General features: G+C 41.1%; 1 protein-coding gene across 2 annotated transcripts; it reads left to right on the plus strand.

Annotated features, from left to right (window-relative positions):
• The first annotated feature begins 1,458 nt into the window (after positions 1-1,458).
• On the plus strand, positions 1,459-21,542 carry LOC145991277 (uncharacterized). 2 transcript variants are annotated; one of them, XM_083127258.1, is made up of 4 exons: positions 1,459-1,733; positions 12,419-14,471; positions 17,960-18,053; positions 21,317-21,542. In XM_083127258.1, the coding sequence occupies exons 1-3, from the start codon at positions 1,670-1,672 to the stop codon at positions 18,003-18,005; spliced, it is 2,163 nt and encodes a 720-aa protein (XP_082983384.1). In that variant the 5' UTR covers positions 1,459-1,669; the 3' UTR covers positions 18,006-18,053; positions 21,317-21,542. The 2 variants fall into 2 exon arrangements, with proteins under 2 accessions (XP_082983384.1, XP_082983385.1); XM_083127259.1 differs by lacking the exon at positions 17,960-18,053 and having other exon boundaries at positions 1,460-1,733.
• Positions 21,543-23,197: the final 1,655 nt, after the last annotated feature.

Below are 23,197 nucleotides of genomic sequence, written 5' to 3' on the forward strand. Positions count from 1 at the left end.
TGAGTTGAGAGAGAGAAGGTGGTGAGCAAGGCAGGAGGTGAGAAGTGGAACGACGCTCTGGTCGACGAATTGGAGAAGCTTACAGAGGACTTCGCTTATTTGATTCAGCTAAAGACTTCAGATAGACAGGTAATTATCCAACACCCAGCCATGATTCAGGTTCAATGGTTCATAAAACCCAAGGAGTGACCATTGTCTTTTCTGTAGTTAAGTTCCTTAGTGTGATTTGTACCTTTCGCATTGCCAAGCGTTAACTCATGCCAATGACGAGTGTTCTCATCAAGAGAATGAATGATGAGTAGTTTACATCACCCCAGCAATTAATTGCATAAACAACTGGTTCAGATCCCCTCATTCTTTAGAATGACACGCTTTAAAAAATAAAACAAACAACAACAAAGGCTGTCCGAAAGGTCCAAAGAGTAGTTCCAAAGCGCCATTAAACGAGCAGTTGAGACCGTAGCACTAAGCACGCATCGTTGCAGGCTAGAATAGTTGACTCGTGTACGTGTTGTTCACTTGTTTGAAATCATTGAAGTCGAAAGCCAGCCAGATGCTCGTTGTAGTTCTTCTAATGTTTGGAAATGTAAGCATAAGAACGTTTTAAAATGCTATGCGATTTATATGGTGAAAGTAAGTGTTTATGACGTGGGAAAAACAATGTGGTCTTAGTTTTATCTACTGATCGTATTTGGCGCTGCAGTCGAAGTTCAATTCGAAAGACTTTCGATTCCAGGCCAAGGCTTGGAGACCGAACTGCGGGACCATTCTCGGAGGACGTTCGCTTGCTCCTTTCAGGCACGGCACAAAGTCAGGACATGCGGCGGAGAAATTTACAATAGGCAGAGGCATATTCTGGCAAGACACTGCTGGAATATTCCGCTTCCCATAGTAGTAGTAATAGTACGTTTCTGAAGATGTTCTTCAGACACTAAGACATAGCTAAAATATTCTTAAATAGGCTAAAATGTTTGTAAAATCAAAATATCAAATGACTGAAAAGTAACTCATGATCTCTTAAACCAATAAATAGTAATTTAACAACTACTTCTGATGAAAAAGTTAGTTAATAACTATAACATAGGAATGCCAATCCTAAATTATCTTCGTCGTCCCCTTGTAATCGAGGGGTCCCGGGTTCGATACCCGGTGGAGGCACATACGGGGCTGACCCTGGATACGCCACTGCTTAAATCCTTTCCAGCTGCTTTGCTTTCAACAACTGAGCTCGTGGCAAATCCAAAACGGAAACAGTCAGAAGGATTCCCGCATTTGAATAAAAAAAAACAAAATATGTAACGCTTCCGGTCTCAGCATGTGGTTTGTCCCGCCCGCCTTCGGAACGCAAGAAGGGATCACGTTAATTACGAGTGCAAATTCACATCCTTTGCTGGTTGTGGTAAAAACCCACCTCCTCGGCGGAAACTAACCAGAACCACAGGCAAGCGTGGATCGCATGCAACCATCAGATCAACAACACAATTCCTATTCTTTCCAGCAGGATCTCAAGCGATGACCTTGAAGGAATCTCCTGTTGCGCGAACGAATGGTGTAATTCTATATATGACGTCGGCGACTCTTCAATCTCTCATTTACACATTCCGCCTCTGGTAGTTGATATTAAGCATTTTTCTGTCTTGCCAACCAAAACTTTCTTGGTGCATCGAGGATGAAGGTGTTGATAGTGTTTTGTTACTTGTTCTGCTCAATACTCTGTAAGGATCAACTTTACGGTGAGTATTTTAATGTTATTTTCTCCTCGGGCGGTTCTAGTTCACCGACCTCTATGGGGTAGTGTTTAGTGTAACGTGCTGCGAAGTCGGAGGTTCTGGATTGGAATTATGCGCACGTGACTTACAGTGTCAAATGCTCGATTTAAGTCCACGTTATGCTCAGGTAGGCTAATCGGGACTGGGCCTAAGTTTAAAGTGGGATTCGAACCACTGTGCTCCGGGGAACGAATACGGGGACCCCTTGATTAGAAGCGACAGTGTTGCCACTACTTCCTAGGAGACAGCCAACTCAAAGTGACAATCGCATTGACGTTTCAGGATTCTTGTAGCCAAATGTATTGAAGTATGATCTTCTGTAATCTTTGACTGTGAAAGCCAGCTTCTCATCTGCATATGTGTAAAATTAAAACATAATTTGATTTTAAACCCATCCTGAGTATGCAAACCTCCGTTTCAGTCTGTCTGACCACCATACGGGAAACTTGGGTTCGATTCCCAGGATGGATGATCTCGGGGCTCACTCAGCTCCTAATCAATCTGTGAGGAGGGGATAATGGAGGCCGGAGCGTGATGCTGATTACAATATCGTCATTATAACCGAGGTCATATATGTACCTTCATGGCACATCCGATGCACAAGAGATTGCTTTACGTTTCTACAAATATTGCATAAGTAATTGCTGTATTATGTTTTTGTTATTTAACGTCTTTTTTCTGCCACTTTCAACTAATCGTGACGATGATGTTGATGAGATGAAACTGATGAAGGGACACTCATGAATAACACCAATGGCCAAGCCTGGATTCGAACACGTGAACTTTGGTAACGAGATCGAAAGATAAGTATGTTAGGTTTGGAAGGATGAATTTCAAAACATTAGACCTCATACATATCTACACATACACACAAAAAACCGTTTATCATTAACTATTTAATGATAATAAACCCTCGTCATTTAAACTTATCTCGGAAAGAGGAGGGGGGAGTCAGCCCAAAAGCCCCTTCCTGGCTGCACCTATGGAAATGCATAATTTTTGTCATCTGTCAACTGACTAAACTGTCCGTCATCTAGCGAGGCTGTTGAACCTTCTCAGCAACAATCGTGCTGTTGCCAAACTTATAGCCGCAGGATTTTTTTTTCATCAGCTAAGTTCCCTAGGCTTTAAGCATAGACGAATTATGTGAATGGTGTCTTCCTTCAGTTTTCGAAGAATTGTCAACACTGCTCGACCCCTTTTCCCTTCTTTTTCTGTGCTTTTAGTCGAGTCTTTCTGCTGTTCGGCGAAAGAAGAAACTTGAAAATTCTATTTTTGTCTTTTCCGTCGAAAGCCAGGGAGGGTCACATGAGCCGCTGAACCAATCGGCTTGGTCCAGTAGCCGTGGCGAGGAGAAATTCTCGTGGTAATCTGCTTTGCCAAATTTTTCGTTTCGAATCGTTTTCGAAACAGGTGGCACCCTCAACAAAACCAAGCACGGCGAAGCTTAATGGTTGCTGCCGCGTAGCAAGTGAATGCGTCTCCGATTCCCTGCCTGTCCCTGAAATGTAAGGTGCATATTGACAGTAAACTACGACTGAACAAAAAATAGGCAACGCTCCTTCTCCCCCTCTTGAAACTCCCACAACCGGAGGCGAAAAGTCTGGGTTTCCTGAAGCTTGTTCTTTGGCCGGTCAGACTTTAGCCACCGTCTTGAAGATGAGGATGAATGATGAAGGAAGATATGAAGGAGCCACGCAAAAATAATGTCTTAACCAGGATTAGAACTTACACTCAGAGAACTAAATTCATCATATCGATTGATGCACCAGAATGCATCGATTGATGCATTAAAGTGTGTTTTATGTCGTCTTTAAAGAATCAGATTCACATTTGATGCATTTGGGTGCATTTTTGTATGTCGTGAAGGAAACACCAAAGTGCATCATTTGATTCAAGTTAGGACTTATTACAGTCGAGATGCTCTTCAATGCATCAGTTGATGCATTTTGATGCACCAGAATGCATCTTTTTCGATGATGCACTTAAAGGTTTCGTTTGAGCTACATAAACTCTGTAGCTCAGACCAAGCATTTAAGTGCATCATCCAAAAAGATGCAGGAAGGTGCATCAAGGAACATCAATCGATTCCTTGAAGTGCATCTCGACTGTAATAAGTCCTCACTTGAATCAAATGATGCACTTTGGTGTTTCTTTCACGACATACAAAAATGCACTCAAATGCATCAAATGTGAATCTGATTCTTTAAAGACGACATAAAACACACTTTAATGCATCAATCGATGCATTCTGGTGCATCAATCGATATGATGCATTTAGCTTTCTGTGTGTAGAACCACTGGCGTGGTGTGCGTGCCATAGCTCGCCTCATCATTATTAATTTATCGTTGCGCTTCTGGTATAAGGGAATAGATTTGGTTCGATATTTGTTATTTACTGTCGCTTTTCTTCCGATTTAGGCTAATCGCGACGATGAGGATGAATGATGATATGATATTGATGAAGGGACACTCACAAAACACCCACGCCCAGGATGGGATTCAATCCAGGAACCCCTGACTTCGTAGCGCGCTGGTCTAACCACTCCGTCAAGGAGGTTGGCATATTATAATAATCTGCTTGACCCGCCCCTGACCGTTTCCAACGAGTAGAGTTATTTGTTAGTACAATAGCTCGTTTGGAACATAGTGTATATATCTCTGCGAAGGTCGGGTGATACAAAAAGACAAAAGAAGCTTACCACGATGTTAAGAATGAGAAAAACACCCAAGGTTGCTGGCGACGTTGCAAGCAATTTCCCAGGCGATTGTAGCTTTCCCATGTTTCCTAGTAACAGTCTTCCTTCCTTTTCTTATTCTTTAAAGAAGGCTTTGAAGTCGCCGCCCAGCTCCAACGGCACCATGGGCGTCCGGAAGGGGGAGCAAGGGGGCTGTGATCCCCCCTGGAAAATGAAAGTCAACCAAAAATTATGCATTTCACATATATAATTTCATTTTAGCCACAAAAATATGTTAATTATTTCTTGAACATCATACATTACCATTTAAGCAATGTTTTTTTAGGGAACAATACTATTTTTGGAGAGAATGTGCATTGTTTGCCCCCACCCCCTGGAAAGAAATACCTTCCTTTCCCCTCCCTGGAAAGAATCCTGCGGACGTCCATGAACGACACCATCCTGTGGTATAATTCTCTACGTGGTCGCCTCGAATTCAAGGTATCGCGGGTTCGATCCCGGTGATGCTTTACCTTAGTCTTGGTTAACATAACTTTATAGAACGAAAAATATATTATTAATCCCTGTGGCTTATATTCTTCCTTATCTATCTCTTTCTTTGAATACATCTCATTCTCTCTTTCTCAATCTCTTTCTTTCCTTCCATCTCTGTCTCCTTTTCTCTCTCTCTCCTTTTCTCTCTCTCTCTCTCTTTTCACTTTCAATCGCTCTCTTTCCCAATCTCTCTCTTTCAAATCTCATTCTGTTTCCCAACCCCACCCTTTTCTCGCCCCCCCCCCTCTAGCAATGCATTCGTGTCTCTCTCTTTCTCTCTCTCTCTCTCTCTCTCTCTCTCTCTCTCTCTTTCTCTCTCTCTCAATCCCCATCATTCTCCTCTTCCCATTATAGTTTTTTCTCTCTCAATATATCTCTTCGCGCTACAACGCCAGGGGTTCCGGGTTCGAATCCTGGCATGGGCATGGATGTTTGTGAGTGTGTATTCATACATTTCATCATATCATCACTCATCCCCATCTTCACAAATTAGCCAAACGTGGCACAAAAAGCGAAGTAAAATAAAGCAAATCAAATCAAATAAAAAAAATCACTCTATCTCTTTACGCAAGGGGCCCCAGTTCGAATCCCGGTCAGGGAATGAATGTTCTTTGCTAATGTCCCTTCATCAATTTCATCATCCAGAGGCGGCTGAGAGGTAAAGGGGCGCCTCTTAAACAGTTGGTTTCGTACCATAGTCATCAAGGTACATTTGTTCCACATATCGAACATTCAAAATTTCCGTCCATAAACCAAAAACAGTTTGGTCGAATGCGGAAGGAAATATAGCTCTTTGTGTTGTGTACGATTCCATTGTTAAAGCTTCTACTTTACACCTTCTTCCAACAAAAAACATAACCCTACATATATATTTACGGACTGTTTTCATAACGAAAAATAGTAGCTTTATTTCATTCAAAAATACTTTAAATGTTACTGTTAAAGAACATGTTTATTGTAGGCCTGTGATCATTTAATACCTAATACACTCAAATTTAACAGTAGCTCTTAGCTTATATTGCTACATGATTTTGGAACATACTTATGTTATGGAGCAGTAACTTAAATTAATTCTTGTCAACAATAAACTCACCTCTTTTTAAAACAAATACCCACTCACCCTGTGGAGGCCCATAGTGGTTCGGATCCCGCTTTAACTGTAGGTCCTGTCCCGATTAGCCTCTCTGTGCATAAAGTGGGCTTAAAACAAGGACTCAAACAAACAAATAGCCACTCTTATGTAATCAGAAATAAGGTTTTGTTAATAATGAAGGAGGACACGTTTGCCACCGCCCCAAATGACGGCGCCCTTAAGCAGCCCCTGATGTCATGATCACTCGTCCTCATTTTCGCACAACATATCATTCACCTAATCTCTGTTACACAAAGGGCACTTAGAACCAGTGGCGGCGATTAGGAGTGCAACTGCCCCCCAACTTTTCGTCAGTTTTGCCCCCTCACTATGCTAAACCTTGTATACAAATGGAAATATACTGTCTTTGCCGCCCAGTTTTGGCACCTTGCCCCCCCCCCCCCCCGGTTTTGGAACCCAATCGCCGCCACTGCTTAGAACACAGTAAAGTACTCCAAAGTGTGGTTTGTAAATTAAGCAAGGCTTTGTGCCATCATTTTTACCAGTCAAAAAATAAAGGTTTATGCATATAAGAAATACCAAGGCATGAAATTGCATTTGACTATTGCTTACTGCGCAACAGACAGATGGCATTACTTTCGCTAAATTTTCTTCTCAGCGATCTTCACGATCACTCAAACGTGCAAGGTCAAAGTCACTTAAGACTACAGGCTATAATTTGCAACCACACTTGCAATGTATAGTGAGAGGAGTTTTCTTCCCGTGTGACTTAACAGCAGGTGAAAAATGGCTACATGCCAAGGGCAAGGATTGTGTTTTCCTACTTGTAATAATTGTTCGGGAGTATAATATGTGAACATTCTGAAATAATTACAAAGTTTAATGGTGTTAATATCTAAAAAAAATATAATTTTATAATTAAGTGCTACCCGCTCCACCCAAAAAAACGTCCAATGATATTTTGTATTTCATTCTTGTGCATCCCACGCTACACAGCTGTTATTAACAGCAAATAACAACAAAATACAATAATATCCTCCTATTAAGCTGAAGATAACAAGTATTACACGACACAAAACATAAACAAACAACATTTTTTTTTGTTGTAGACCTTCTCTCTAAATCAGTTACACAAAGTTTGTATGTACACTCACCGACATTAAAAATGCGACACCTAGATTCTGAAATACTCGTTTCCTTGCAAGGCGTTACGTTTGTTGCCTAACTCCACGGCGGTGATAGAAGCTGAATTGAAAATTTGCTATTAAAATCCATTTATCGCCGTAGAGTTAGGCAAGACACATAACGCCTTGCAAGGAAACGAGCATTTCAGGATCCAGGTGTCCCATTTTTCTTGCTGGTGACTATACATTGTTTTATAAGCCCTCCTTAATACCCTTCAACACAGATTAATTTCCACACAGGCGACAATAAGCGTCATGTACGGAATTTTGTATGGTGAATATGAGAGTGTTGTTCTTTATTTTTTGGAAATTTTCGTCATGCATTTCAATTCATCGTTTGAAAACTTCGTACCTTTTAAATACCGGGTGGCCAGAATTAAAGTTACCCAACTCAAGAGCCCTCTGTAGACTGTTTGAGGCATCGTAGAACTGAAATTTAGTGAATCCACTATGCAGACCATAGGGAAGAAAGAGGATGGCGATAAAAAATAGTTCAATTTTCCGCCAACAGGTTGAAATGTGGCGCTGTACTTCCATGATGGGTTGTAATAATGACGTAAACTGCTCCCATTGGTTATAGATTTGCCTTTACCTAGCAATCTTGCAATGAACGAGAGATTATTTTCTCGCAACTTCCAGCCACTAACAAATGTCTTTCTAATTAATAACTCAGCTAAAGCACTTAACGTGAGTGCTGAACAAAAGTTCGAAAGTGATCACCATGCCATTAAATAAGAAAGAACGTGCATTGCTGGTGAAGTTGTTTTATCAGAACGGTAGTAATAGTGCAGCCGCACTGCGAGGTTATCGCCATGCGAAAGGACTTCGAAAGGGGCCCATGACGACGCATTATTACAGCGCCACATTTCAACCTGGTGGCGGAAAATTGAACTATTTTTTTTATAGCCATCCTCTTCCCCATGGTCTGCATAGTGGATTCACCAAATTTCAGAGTTCTACGATGCCTCAAACAGGCTACAGAGGGCTCTGAGTTGGGTAACTTTAATTCTGGCCACCCGGTATATAAAAATACCAAGAGGTTTAGAATTAGTGGTTTAGGATGGATTTTGTAAAAGTGTCCGGAAGCAATGGGGGAGGGGAACGCCTCCTCCTGTAAAATGAATGTAAACTAATTTAATTTCAGTCAAAGTAATTTATATAAATTATTAGAAGGGTAATAAAATGGAAATAAAATCCTGCGGATGTCCATGGTGTTACCAGTTTTTGACACAGATAACAGCTGTTGTGAGGTTAAAATACTGCAGGTACTAACAATGATAATAACAGTAACGTATTTCAGTATTGCTGAGTCGATTAGTCGGCCATATCAAACATTGGGTCAGTTTGAATCGATGTGAACAACACAACTGTATGTAACCAAAAGAAAATATAGTTGTCAATAGATGGCACCACGTGAGAAACAAATTAAAGGAAGAAGAAGTGTCACTTCTTTGGAATGAAAACATGATTGTTAAAAGTTTAAACAAAGAATAAAATCTTTGTGAACACGATATCTAATTATTCTCAGTTGCAGCACAACCTAAAATTCTGATTTGACTATAAAATACAAAATCTCTCCCCTGAATACAAAGAAAGAATAAAAAATAGGCAAAAACGTCTACTATGGCACCAAACAAATCCTATCTATCCAGTATGACAGAAGAATAATTACTTCATTTTTCACAGTTTCATTTCGATAGAGTATGGTTATTTACTTACTTAACCAAGTGCGTTAGCGATAGAGCTGGTTGATTGACAGATCCTGGAGTTATGACTGCCTCCCAAGCTGCCAATATGTGAGATTTGGGTTTTAAGTCCACTTCGTGCACGGTTAGGCTAATCGGGACTGGACCTACAGTTTAGATTATGATCCGAACGAACAAGTATCAAACCCGGGACCGCTTGATTGCAAGGCGTCGACGTTAGAGTGAGATTACTTTCGTAACATCTCTGGCTGTTTTGCATTGGCAGCTTTGGAGCGAGTCATAAGTCCCAGACCAGCCAATCAACAAACGAGCCGCTGACGTCATCTCTACTCATCACCTATCGCTTTGCCTGTTGCTCGCGCTCTGGACTGTTGGTAGGTTCACTAACTGGACTCGCGCGGTGAGCTGGAGTTATGAAAATAATCTGACTCTACCACTACGACATCGGAGAGACTTTGGCAGCCAGGTGGTGTCCCAACTCAGGACATCCCGATTCAGAAACTATGACAAAAGTTGCAATTCAGGAACCGCTACCTCGGGAGGGAAGGGGGAGAGGTATGCGCCGCAACCGAATTGCGCACACTTTAGATCCAGAATTGCGCACAAATCTATCTCACTGACCTGTTTTGCGCACAGATTTTGACGAACGTTGCCACTTTCATAGCTTTAAAGTCTGTGCGCAAAACTGTTTTTTTTCCTTTAGACAAGAAGAGAGAGAGAAATTAGAAATAAAATAGTAAATCTCTTAAGGATTAAATAAAAAAAATATAATTTGACCTTAAATGTAGCAAGTCAAGATACAATTTTCATACCAATTTACATAATACAGTAAGTCACTATTGTGTTTTCAAGATACAATTTTCATACCAATTTACTCAAACTCAAAAGTTAGGTTAGGTTAGGTTAATTACTGCACAACAAACACTTCTGTCAATCGAAGCTCGTGACCTTCGATATAAATACGGAGATACACCGACCATTACATTCTAGTCCACCAATCAGGTTCATCCTCTATGCCTATCTAATGCTACCCTTCCAACAAAAACACATGTAAGTCCACACACACACACAAACAAACACAACAGAAGTAAGAACGGCTTGAAAACATTTTACATCTGACAACATCGCCTATTTTTTTTTGTGCGCAATCCTGTACATTGTGACAGCTTTGTCAACGGCTTATCAGATACCACTGATAAAACCTTTAAAGTGTGCGCAATCCGGCTGTAGCCGAGGTAAGGACCGGTTGTTGAGATGTTCCTATCGTTACTGCACGTTACACTGTAATACTACGTGCATATATATCCATTTGCAGAAAAAAGTACTCTGTCCTTTACGGGGAGTTTCTTCTTTCCTCTAATATATTTTGAGTATATTGCAGATCTTTTGTTTGTTGGTTAGGTTAGCAGTTACACAGGTGTGCGTAATGTCAACTATTTCAAACGCCAATTCGTCCTTCCTCGAGGCAATTAGTAGGACTTCCTATGTTGTGAAGGCATTTCACTTAACTATCCAACTGGTGTAGACCAGTTCCTGAAATGGTTCTGCTTTCATTGGAATTTTCATAGTTCCTGAGATGGCTTGGAATTTCCATAGTTCCTGAGTTGGGAAGACATTTCACTGAAATATCCAACTGGTATAATAACAATTCCCTTTATTACATTATTACATTACATTACACATTGAATTGCATTATCATATAATTATAGACAATTATCAACCATAAGCAACCAATATACACGTATTACAACTATTACAATACATGTAATAAGGGGGGGACCCCCGAAGTAAGCCCGCCTCCTCCCGCATACATTCGAGGGTATGGTCTTATTGTCCTGGTTCCTAAAAATATACCAGGACGTCAGTTGCTCCGAATTTGACGGTTCCCTCGACTTTATTTTCTCTATTTATTATTATTTGATTGCATTTTAAAATAGGTATAATAATAAATTGTAATGCTATACAAAGGAATATATACATGACATAATTGATGTATACAATGCTTTATGTGATATTATTTCTGTTCTGGGATCCAGAACAGAGGACATGAACCTCGTGAGTGACATTACATTACATGTACACATTTGTTTTAAACCAATTGTGAATAGTGTGAATATAACATTTTCCATTATTGTACTGTTTCTAATTTCGACTCTTATGTTTACATGGTAGGACAGTATTAACAATATTAATAATAATATAATATTTTTAAACATTATATCCAACTGGTATAGACCAGTTCCTGAAAGGCTCTGCTTTCATTGGAATTTACATAGTTCCTGATATGGCACTGTTTTAATTGGAATTTCCATAGTTCCTGAGTTGGGAAGGAAGACATTTCACTGAAATATCCAACTGGTAAATATTAGTTCCTGAAATGGCACTGATTTAATTGGAATTTACATAGCTCCTGAGTTGGGAAGTCCTGAATCGTGAATAACGCGACAGCCAGAGATGTTACGACAATAATCTCACTTTAAAGCACCTGCAGATACAAATTAGCGATGTTTTCCCAGATCATGATTATTCAGACAACAACAAAAATTGAGTTTCCGGTCAACCATTATGTAATTCTTCTACATAACAGATAATTTATCTCGCACAAAAAGTTCTGACGTTACTCGCAGTAGGAACATGTAAAAAGTAAAAACCAAACAAAAGAAACAAGAGAGTGAGAATTTCAAATTTTCTAAGGTTTCTGGGAATTCCTTTATGTTTTGAATGAACGAGATGGAAGATTCTAGCAGTGTCTTGGATGAAGTAAACTGAACGCAAAGGTTTGCCTAACTATTCCATGGAGGAAGTTTCTAAACTCTGCAAAATAACTGTGGGTACCATTGATCCTCCCTCAATACACCAAAGGGTGAATTATCTTCCCTTCCAGGAATGATCCCCCCCCATAAATAATGACTATGTTTATAACGTATACGAGGGTGATCTCAGAAGTAGGGAGCCTGACCAAAGCATAATCGTTTCGTTTACAAGATCTCAGTTGAAATTTTTCGACGATGTCCACGCATGAAGCAGCTCTGGTGGTTACTCGTTCTCTTATCAATGGATACCTGTGTGGGTAGTAGAAAGAAATAAAGAGAGAGAGAAAGGGGAGAATGAGAGGGTGAGAATGAGAGGAAAAGAAAGTAGGTAGAGTGAGAAGATAGAAGAGATAGGCTAGAAGAACTCTCTCTTTTCTTTCCCCTCTTTCTATCCCAGTTTCTTCTCTCCCTCTCTGTCTCTCGCTATCTTTCTTTCATCCCCCTCTCTTTCTTGCAAAGGCAGCGTAGTGAAATCCACACCACCTCAACTACGGAAGAGATCGCAAGGTGCAATGCACAGGGATAGCTTTTTAGTTCAAGTAAGAAACTGTATGTCCATAGACTTATGACGAGCTGAGACTGCAATGATTTTGAATATTTTCTTTTTCTTCTTATTGCAGAGAATTTGCTCTTCGGTGAAAGTGGGAAGGAGAAGCATTTGGTGGTGAAGAGAACTTTGCTTGGGAAACTTTTTAGACAGAGACTGTTCGGTGGCGGCGGCGGTGGATACTACAACTACTACCCCGTGTCTGTGTCAACATGGACAGACCAAGGAAATGGCGGCAGTAACTACGGCGTCAGGAGCGTAAGCAACAGCAACTACTACAACTCCTATCCTAGCAGCGGAGTCTGGACAAGCTCTGGCGGAAAAGATAGCGGACTTGGCGGAAGCTTCAGCATCTCTATTGGCGGTGGCGGTGTCAACAATGGTGGTTATAGCCAATGGCAACCAGGTCCCAGTTACTCAAGTGGTCATCACTATGGTGGAGGTGGCGGCGTCGCTACAGCGTCAGCTTTTGCGAGTTCCGGTTCGAGTTCTTCAGGTGGTCCTCAAAGAGTGTACATCAGCAATGTTAGTCCTGCACATGGGTCGTCATTCTCTGGAGGCCCAGGGCATGTTTCGTACGGTCACGGCAAACCTGCTGACAATACTGGAGTATCGGTCGTGATATCCAGTTCTGGACCTTCTGGAGTCTCTGGATTCAAGCCTCAAGGTAACTACCAATCAGGTTACAGTGTGAATCCAGGAGTTTCAAGTTCTCCAAGTGTACAGAGCTATTATAATCCAGGACCTGCTCAAGGATATGGGCATGGCAAACCTTGGTCTGGCAATAAGCAAATAACTTCAAGTGGTACAGTGGCTATTGATCTACCTGATGCTATTGTTGTCGTTGGAACAGTCCCAGCCGGTACCTCAGCATCCTCGTTCACATCTTCTGGTCATGCTGGTCCAGCAACCAGCTTCCAGCAAGGATATGGTCCGGGGTCATCATACAGCGTCGACATTCATAAGACAGAACCACACCACCATGGCAATTCTCCAGCCGTTTCGACAGGCTACTCCAACCACGGATCTCCAGGTTTTGTCCAGAAGCCTCCAGTATCGACAAGCTTCCAGGTTTACGGTTCTGGAGGGGTTTCCTCTTCTTTTGGAGCCAATGCGGGCCATCAAGGTCACGCTCCGGTAAATTCTGGAGGAGTTTCCTCTTCTTTTGGAGCCAACGAGGGTACTCAAGCTCAGCCTCTTGTAAATTCTGGCGTTTCTTCATCGTTCTTCCACCAGCAGCCAGTGCCCTCTGGTGCATACGGTGCTCCAAACGCAGGAGTGACGTCAACACTGGTCCACATACCACCAACCGTCACTCACCACGATACCAATCCCGCACCTTCATTTGTCCACAAGCAGCCAGCGTCATCATGGAATTATGGTAGTCAAGGTGCAAATTTTGCCAACAGTGGTGCATCTGTTTCCGGTTTCGGTCAGGGTCAACCAGCGGCTTTGTCTAGCGGCTATGGACCTACCCTTCCTCAAGGTGGACCTGTGCCTAATCCAGGAACACCCAGCAACCACGGGCAGACTCCAGGTTACTCTCCAGGACCTGGCACATCTTCCAGCTTCATCCCAAGCAACGAACCAGCCTCCAGTGGCTCATACGGTAACCAGAACACGTTTGTGGAGAGTAGCCAGTTGATTCCAGAACCTTACATTCGTTCAGGCCCAATCACTGGAAGCGGATATCTGGAAGCGCACGTTTCCAAGACTCTTGGACAATCTTCTCCAGCTGCTGGAGCACAGGTGACCAAGACATTTGGTGCAGATGTCTCAGGCTACCCAGAAGCACCATCTGTGAACTTCCCAATGCATGGTGACACCCACCATTACCATTCAGGCAACTCAGGAATTTCCGGTGGTGGATCTCTAGGGTTGAAAGGCACCTTTGGAGGTCAAATCGATGGCCTTGGAAACATCGCTAAGGAAGTATCCCTAGACGGTGGTGGCGCAGGGTTCAAAGGGAAATTTAAGTTCAGCGGCAGCATAGGGGGCGCTGGGGGACTAGGAGGCGGTCATGGATCACAGGAATCAAGTTCTGGACATGGCTCTGGAGGTCACTCATCCGCATCAGCGTCTAGCGGTGCTGCAGCCAACAGCGACCATCAAGGACCCATATCTGGGTAAGCTCAATTATTTTATACATTTATAATTATGATATATTTATACACTTTGTCCCGGGAATCTGTGGCGCAAGCGAACGAAAACAAGTCCTCTGCGCAGGTAGGACTCGAGAGGGCTCGACCAATGAACGCGTAAGGGAAGTGAGTTTATGGAGGGGAAAATGCGGCGCGCACTGAACAATACACATGATGACATTCTTTCTTACCTCCATCTTCATTTATCTTTATTCCTTCTCAACTGTCATCTGCCGCAAGTAACTAGACATTTGACTAGCTACTGAGTGATTTTTAAATTCAGCAACACTTTATTTAGGCAAGTCAACAAGGGATGATTTTGGAGTCCAATAAGAAAAAAAATCAGGGAAAACTGGAACAAATTTTATTATATTCCTAAAAGGATTCTTAACAACATATTAATTTTGCACCCCTGTACCAACCGGGATTTGGCCTCCATCTTTGAAAAATGGCTCCCAAAATCAGTTTTTTGCAAATATCTCTCTTGAAAAGCACTTTACAGCAAAAGAGGTTATGATGAAAAATAATCTACATAAAATTCTCTACGAAAAAGGTTCTGTGCATTTTTGTTCTAAGAAGCACCGTTAGGGTGCTAGAGGAGCGAGTAATTTCACTTATTTTTCTCCACTCTATTTTCCAAGAGCGAAATACAAGGAAACCTTCTGACAAGGTAACTTTGAGGGCTTATTTCTTATTATAATACCTATTCTAAATGTATGAGCCGCGGTAGCTTAGTCCTGTCGACCTCCGTGGCGGAGTGGTTTTCACAGCAGGCTGCAATGCCAAGGATCCCGGGTTCGAATCCCGGATAGGACATAGAAACTTGTGTATGTCCGTAATGAGAAAAACCTAGAATATTAGTAAAAAGTTACATGTATGAAAGTTGAGAAAATGGTGAATGACGGGGAATACTACCGCACAGGAGAGTCGTAAGCGCATGTGGCCACTACGCGAGAGAACTGGGTTCGATCCCCGGCGAGGAAAACTGAGATTTTTCCCACCTGTTCAAGCTCCAGCACCCACACAGCATCGTATAGAATGGGCACCTGGAGGAAACTGTGGGTAAAGGCGGCCAGGGACGTGGTGCTGATCACATCACCCCTACCTTCGGCCGTGCTCAAGAAACTGTGGGGCTCTAACTCCACACCTCCCAACTCCACAGCTCTGCGTAAGACGGAACAGAAATACGTGGTGGGAAAAACACTACTGTAGCTACTAGCCATTTACAGGAGCTTGTACTCCGCCCACTCGTTTTCTCCCCTTCTCTACTGCAATGCCCGACCATTCTCCAGAGATTCCCCGGACGGAGTATAGAACAGTGTCAAGTTTTGAACAAGTTAATCTTTGCAATGTTCACAGATCACTGAACACTTTAGCCCAATTTTCTACAGCTACAAGACCCCTTGTGGAACCTTGAAGGCGTTCACAGAATATCTTGCGAAGAAACTCTGGTGATGCAGCTTACTTGTCTGTTGATACCATCTGTGAAACTTTCAGAGTGTGGTTCAAAGAGGATCATAAAGAGAAGGCTTTTTGGTTTTCCACATCCCTACTTCATCAGCTACAACGGATATGGGACAGTTTGTACTCTGAATAGGTCTTGTGATTTTCTTAGTACAATATTATTTTAGATAATAACTCTGGATCAACTGGATACAATACATCTCTGAATTTCACTTCAGAAGTGACTGATCCAGTGATTATCTCTCTTATTTCATTCAAACTTGACATTTGCCAAATACTCAACATTGAAGACATTCCAACATCATAAGCAACCGAAGGATTGGTTTTCTTGTTTCCTGTTAATCCTGTAATTATTGACTTTATACCATCAAAACCAGGGAATGGTGGGTGAGAGAGAATCACTGACAAAAGAACTGAAAGTCTTGCTTATCCCTTGATATACATAAGGGACTTTCGTGCATCGACATGCAGCTCATCTATTTTATGTGTGAACTAGTAGGCATGCCAAAAATCCACTTGGTTAGTATTGAGTCAGTCACTTCTCTGCCATCCTCCACAACTCTTCTTGGGGCACATCACGGCTCAGTCGACATATCTGACCAGATCAGAGACCAAAACTTTTGTAATCGGTTTATTGTGGTTTGAATTGTTTTTTAAGTATACTTTATGCACGAATAGGCTAATCGAGACTGGACCTACAGGTCAAAATGGACTCCAAACCACCAAATGTGCCTACACCGGGTATCGAACCTGGGACTCCTCGATTAGATTGGCGTTTTATTGTTACATAACCCTTTTGGGCAAAGTCAACATGTTCCTTTGGAGATACCTTGACTTTCCAGCCAAACAGTAAACTATTTCCTATAAAGTACTTCATGCAATGATAAAAGCAATTAAACCATAAATGACATTCTTAAAGAAAGAAAAAATGTAATAAGTCCAGATTTATAGAAGAGATATACCGCAAAACATCATGTAACAGGTGCTTCCTTGAGTTCCGTGTTTACAAAACGGGGCGGGAAAATAACCTAAACTTTCTAGCTCATCTAGCACCGAAACGAAGCATCCTAGAAGACAAATGCACAGAAGCTTTTTTGTAGAGAATTTTATGTAGATAATTTTTCATCATAACCTCTTTTGATGTAAAGTGCTTTCCAAGAGAGATATTTGCAAAAAAACTGATTTGGGACGCCATTTTTCAAAGATGGCGGCCAAATCCAGGGTGGTACAGGAGTGCAAAATTAATATGTTGTTAAGGACCCTTGTAGAATAATAATAAAAATTGTTCCAGCGTACCCTGATTTTTTTTTCCTTTTTGGACTCCCTTTTTGACTAGCCTAATTGTGGTCCGTTTAAAGTTATTGTTAAGAAAATTAACCATTTGATTTAAGACATGCTCTCCATCATTAGTAATCACTCGCCTTTCTAATTAATATGACGAACACTGTAAAACATTCACTGAAGAAATGGCGGTCTGTAACCATGGCCGAGTTATCCTAATTGTAATTTTAATGATTTCGCTTGTATATATGATGAACGCAAATGAAATTTATGATCATTATACATCTTTATGCATGATAGAATATTCAAATTTTAAATTACGTTGTAGGTTAGGAAACTTCTAACAGTGATTAACAGAAAAGACCATCTCTAGATGTCACCTCATTTGTTATAAATATTCGATAAAAATCTCAGCGTAAATATCTACTCATTACAAAGATTATTGATTTATATGTATTTTGTAATAATCACTTTTTAAATAAAACATTGGACTACATGAAGATTAATATAAAATTATTATCGAACTTTTAAAATACTCGAATTATTTATGACCATTATACTTTATTGTGTGACTTAATTTGAGCAATAAACAACGTAACATTAAGTTACTCCGATAATTTACCAACAGACAAGATATATCATGCCCAACTGCTGCAAAAGAATGAATAAGACTATTCCAAACAAAAGTTATTAGAAAATGACACTTTCAGTTTTTTCACCTATTGCAGGAGAATGACTCAAGTGTCACATTATCAACAAATTGTACCAAGGTAGATCAACAACCATGATATCAAGATTATACTACCGTTAATATTGAAGAAGGTAAAGAAAACTTTCTATTTTATATGAAATGCAGAAAACTTAAATTTTAGAATTTAGAGCTATGTAGTGCCCTGTTTTTGTTTTTAGTAACTTCTCTTTCTGATTTAATGCATATCTCGTTACTCTCTAAATGGTTAAAAACGAAGTGCGAGGACCGTAGTAGTGAGCATAAAGACTTTAGTAATATGACGCATTTCTAGCAACTGCTGGTTAACTACTAACCTGCATTTTTCCATCTTAACAATGATCTTTACGTTCGTGGAGGGTTTAGGAGGCTGTTTATTACTACAGAAAAGCCTAAGTTCATGGTACTTCATTAGTGAACTATTGTTCAATTGCCACTATGTTTTGTGATTAATATTATTATCACAGTGTCATGACACAATTGTTATCACCATCATCACTGAAGTGCGCAGAGGGGAGCTGATAAGGCTACAGCGCCTCCAAAATTTTGAGAAAATCAACACTTTCAAATAAAATACGTGAAGAACTCAAGAAAAACCAGAGTGGTAAGTGCAACCCCCCTTAAAATGACGCCCGATTACTATTTTTGAGAGTGCAAAGCTCTAAAATATATGTGTGTGTGTATATATATATATATATATATATATGATGAGTTGTCTGCCTGAAGGCAGGTCTTTTGACCGGAAGGTCGCTGGGCAAGGTGAACCCATGGTGGTTTGCCATTGCCTTCCATGGGATGAGGATGAAATGGACATTTACAAACAACCATGCACGAGCGGGATTCGAACCCGGAACCCCTAGCGTCGCAGCGCGATGTGCTAACCACTTTTTTTTTCTTTATTGAAAGAAGCTATTACTTACACAGATTTTACATTTGGAAGTGAATTTCAAAGGATCACATGTAGGAAATTTGCATACAAGGCTTTACAGGTTATCTGATCATTGTGATAATATTGTTCATTGGCATAGAAATTGAATGACAGTTTTTGTACATGAGGTTGGTTTCCCAGCACATAATAAACATAATGTCCTATGAGAAATTGCACTGCACGTGTTCTTGTGAGAGGAAAATACTGAAACTCTGGAGCTAATATATGGTTCACCGTGAAGTCGTTCGGGGAGCGGCGGCATATGATTCCAAGTAACTTCTTAAGGTGTTTCCAATGTTCCACGACCGTCACACATGTCGTCAGTCGATGCACTAAGGTGTCGTCCTGTGCACATTTGGTACAATGGGAGTTGTCTGCCATAAGGTATCTCTGCAATCGTACTCTAGTGACGATGGCATCGTGTACAGTTAAGTACCATATGGAGCGCACTCGATTGGGGAGGTGGGTCGCGGCTATGTTCCTCCACACGATATTCCAGCGCACACTGGGGAGTAATGGGACAATACGCGGAATATGTTTCATCCGGGTTTGCAGCATTTTTGATAGAGATTTGACTGTTATATCGGAAGGATCCACGCTTGGAAGGAGCAACAACATGTAACAAATTTCCACCATGGTTGTTCGTAAATAGAGAAATTTAGTGGGTATAACACCTGGGTAAATTGGGGCACATAGTTCCACTTCATCCAGCATGGAGCGTAGCACACGAGCCGTAATGCTATCTTGATGCTGGACCATCATGGTGATATGGCGGTGCAAAAATAAGGCTTGCGCTTGTCGGTCGATACTCAGCAGGTTTAGTCCTCCAAGGCGAGTTGGTAGGTATAGTGTGTTATGAGCTACATGGAACAGGTGACCGTGCCAGAGAAAACGTGTGATCATTCTCCGGATTCTCGCAGCCGTTTGGGTAGGCACGGGTAGTATTTGCGCCACATACCATAGTTTCGAGAGTGCATAAATGTTGACATATTTGATTCTAGCGCTTAGTGACAGTTGTCGGTTGAAGTGTAATACTGCTTGTATTTTGGGCACTATGATTTGAAATGTGTGGTTGGAAGTCTCGACCAGGTTTCTCGAGAAGTAGATTCCGAGTACTTTCAATACGTCCGTCACGGTCATTGGGACAGATTCTGTCCAGTTCCATGCCATTGTCCCAAAGGCTAGTATTTTTGATTTTTTCAGATTGAGACACAAGCCTGTATCTACTCGTAATTGTTCCAAGATTTCCATTAGGTTAACATAATCCTGATGATCACGCACCACCACTGTGACATCGTCGGCGTATGCAAAAACTCGGTAGGTCATGCCATACGCTTGTATTCCTTGTAGTCGTTGATTTATTTGGTGTAGGAAGGGGCTAAGAGCTGTACAGAAGGCGAGGAGTAGTGTTGCCCACGAGACGAGACTTTGGCCTGTCTCGTCTCGTGGAGTCTCGTGAAAATGCTGTCTCGTCTCGAAAATATTCGTTTTTCTTATGACACATGGTCAATCTCGTCTCGTCTCGAATTTTTAAAAGCCTGTCCCGTCTCGTCCCGTGGGCAACACTAGCGAGGAGTGAAAAGGGGCAACCTTGCCTAACAGAGCGTTGAAGAACAAACGGCTATATATATATTGTGTATAAAGCCTTCCACAAAGCAATTCGAACGTGTGATTGTCCTTGTTTAAGTTATATTACTGAAATAAGAATTTGTTTTCCTGTAGATCCAGTATTGATTAGCCTTTCTGTGCATAAAGTGGACTTAACGTCGTCGCCTTGTAATCAAGGGGTCCCGGGTTTGATACCCGGTGGAGGCACATAGTGGTTCGGATCCCACTTTAAACTGTATGTCCAGTCCCGATTAGCTTTACTGTGCATAAAGTGGACTTAAAAGAACAAATCAACCATAAAGTGGACTTGAAAACTCAAACCAAACTTTTGGCCATTCGTCGAGTTAAACTGAAAACAAAAAATAAATAACTCAAACGTTTTTGATATTTCTTATTTTTGTTCTTCGATTTGTTTCGCGCCTAATTTCGATGAATATGAAAACGTAATGAATCGTTCACCAAAATTAGTTGTGTAAAGATCAAACGGATCCTTACTTCTCGCTAGATAAATACCCACTCTGTATACGCTACTGTTCTTGCCTTGCTTACAGTAATTAATACGGTGTGATTTATCGCACCAAACTGAAACACCGTATTGGTGAACCGCCCCTTTGACGTAAGTGCGGAATGCTCTCGTTGTTAAGTTAGACTTGTTAGGTTTAAATCTCTTAGAATAAGTACACTACATTTAATCTAACTAGGAAAGTATTAAGCCTGACGTCAGAAGACGAAACCAAGAAGGTGTTTGAGTTTGGTCCGATAAGTGAGGCTCGTAATGTTTAGCAATACTTGAAATTTTACGTTTGTCATTTGTTTCCCTAGGTACTAGTTCGTTCTATATCACGTTGCTTCAAGGAAATGCCAGAGGAATTGAGGGACGAATCTATGATATATGCATCATATGCGAGAAACTCACCAAAAATTATCATATTTAATCAAGGAATGTTCCTACGACTTGAAATGGAAATCTTATATATATATATAATTGTATGTTGTACTCGATGTATTTTTACGTTGCAGACTGTTCTTGCCAGTAAAAAATATATTGTATTTGTAAATTATTTTATTATTTCTTCTTTATTATAAACCTAAAATGTATACTTTTCTTTTGCTTTCACCTCTGCTTAAACTTACGAATGAGAATGTCATACCAAGGGCGTATTTTTATTCTGTTTTGGGCTGTGCCTAACGTTTTCTTTGCTCTTTGTTTTTTTAGTGACTGAAGTTAGTATCCGTCTGCAGTATAAGCGAACTCCACTATTGCATTCATTACTTTGACATTGTTTTACCAAGTTCACTTCGTATCAATCCCTAAGATTATATGTTTATTTTATTAAGTCTCTCTGAATGCTTCACGTTGACCAGGGCATTCACTTGTTTTTCTCAGTTGTCTCAGCCTCTGAGGCATGTAATCAATGCACACAAGCTGAGAGGGGGACTGACTTTTGGGATTGGAGTGGAGAGAAGAGGTGGTTAGCAGAGCAGTAGGTCAGAAGTGGAACGACGCTCTGGTCGACAAATTGGAGAAGCTAACAGAGGACTTCGCATATTCTATTCAGCCTAATACTTCAGATAGACAGGTAATTATCCTAACACCCAGCCATGATTCAGGTTCAACGGTTCACAAAATCCAACGAGTGACCATTGTCTTTTCTGTAGTTTAGTTCCTTAGTGTGATTTTGTACCTTTCGCATTGCCAAGCGTTAACTCGTCATGCCAATGACGAGTGCTCTCATCAGAGGATGAATGATGAGTAACATACACCACTCATTGATTAATTGGTTAACATTCTAGGTACTCGTAAGATCCCACGAACTTTACGGTTCGTTACGACTTTATGTACAGAAAATCTCATCAGGACTGAACAGTTTAAAGTGAGACCCGACGCATGATGTTCCTCAACCAGGAATCGAACTCGGAACCCCTTGATTGCAACACTATCGAGACATCCTAACTACAGCATTCAATTTATACTTTAGGACTTTCGTAATGCTTTTCAAAATAACAATTTGAAATCGGTAAGGGATAACAAGCATACTTATATCTTGTTTCGGTGGGAGGGGATCAAGCCTAATTGCCCCTTTATAAACCGTTAGATCATAGCCACACTGTACAGAGGTTATAAACTGTGGGTTCACCAGACCTTTAATATATAGGCACGTGAGTGCAGCCCTGGATATAAAGACAGCAGGAGTGTGGTGCTGATCGCATCACCTCCACTGGTGAATATGCTAGACCGTACCTTTACACTGCCCGTGCAATGAGAGTTCTTTACTTGCAACAAGGACGATCAAATTAACAAAATCTTCAGACGGGCTATCAGCCGGCCCCCGTGGCGAAGTAGTTAGCACATCGCGCTACGACGCAAGGGGTCCCGGGTTCGAATGCCGGCCTGGGCATGGATGTTTGTGAGTGTCCATTCATCATGTCATCACTCATCCCCATCTTCGCAAATTAACCAACAGTGGCACAAAACCGAAGTAAAATAAAGCCAATCAATCAGTCAGACTTGCCATCAGGCTTTTGGGCCTCTCAGCTCACTAACAGGTTTCGGCTTAAATGCTTCATTTTTTGTAAAGTACGTATTACGAACACAAATTTCCACCACTTAAAATGTCTAAAATCGTTTTCAGGCGGAGGAAAAAGTCTCCCATCTGGGAATATTAGTCCTAACATGGTTATGTATTCATTGGTATTTTAAGA

This window comes from Lepisma saccharinum, chromosome 8 (genome assembly GCF_977018435.1).
Source record: "Lepisma saccharinum chromosome 8, izLepSacc3.1, whole genome shotgun sequence".
NCBI classification, from domain to species: Eukaryota; Metazoa; Arthropoda; class Insecta; order Zygentoma; family Lepismatidae; genus Lepisma; species Lepisma saccharinum.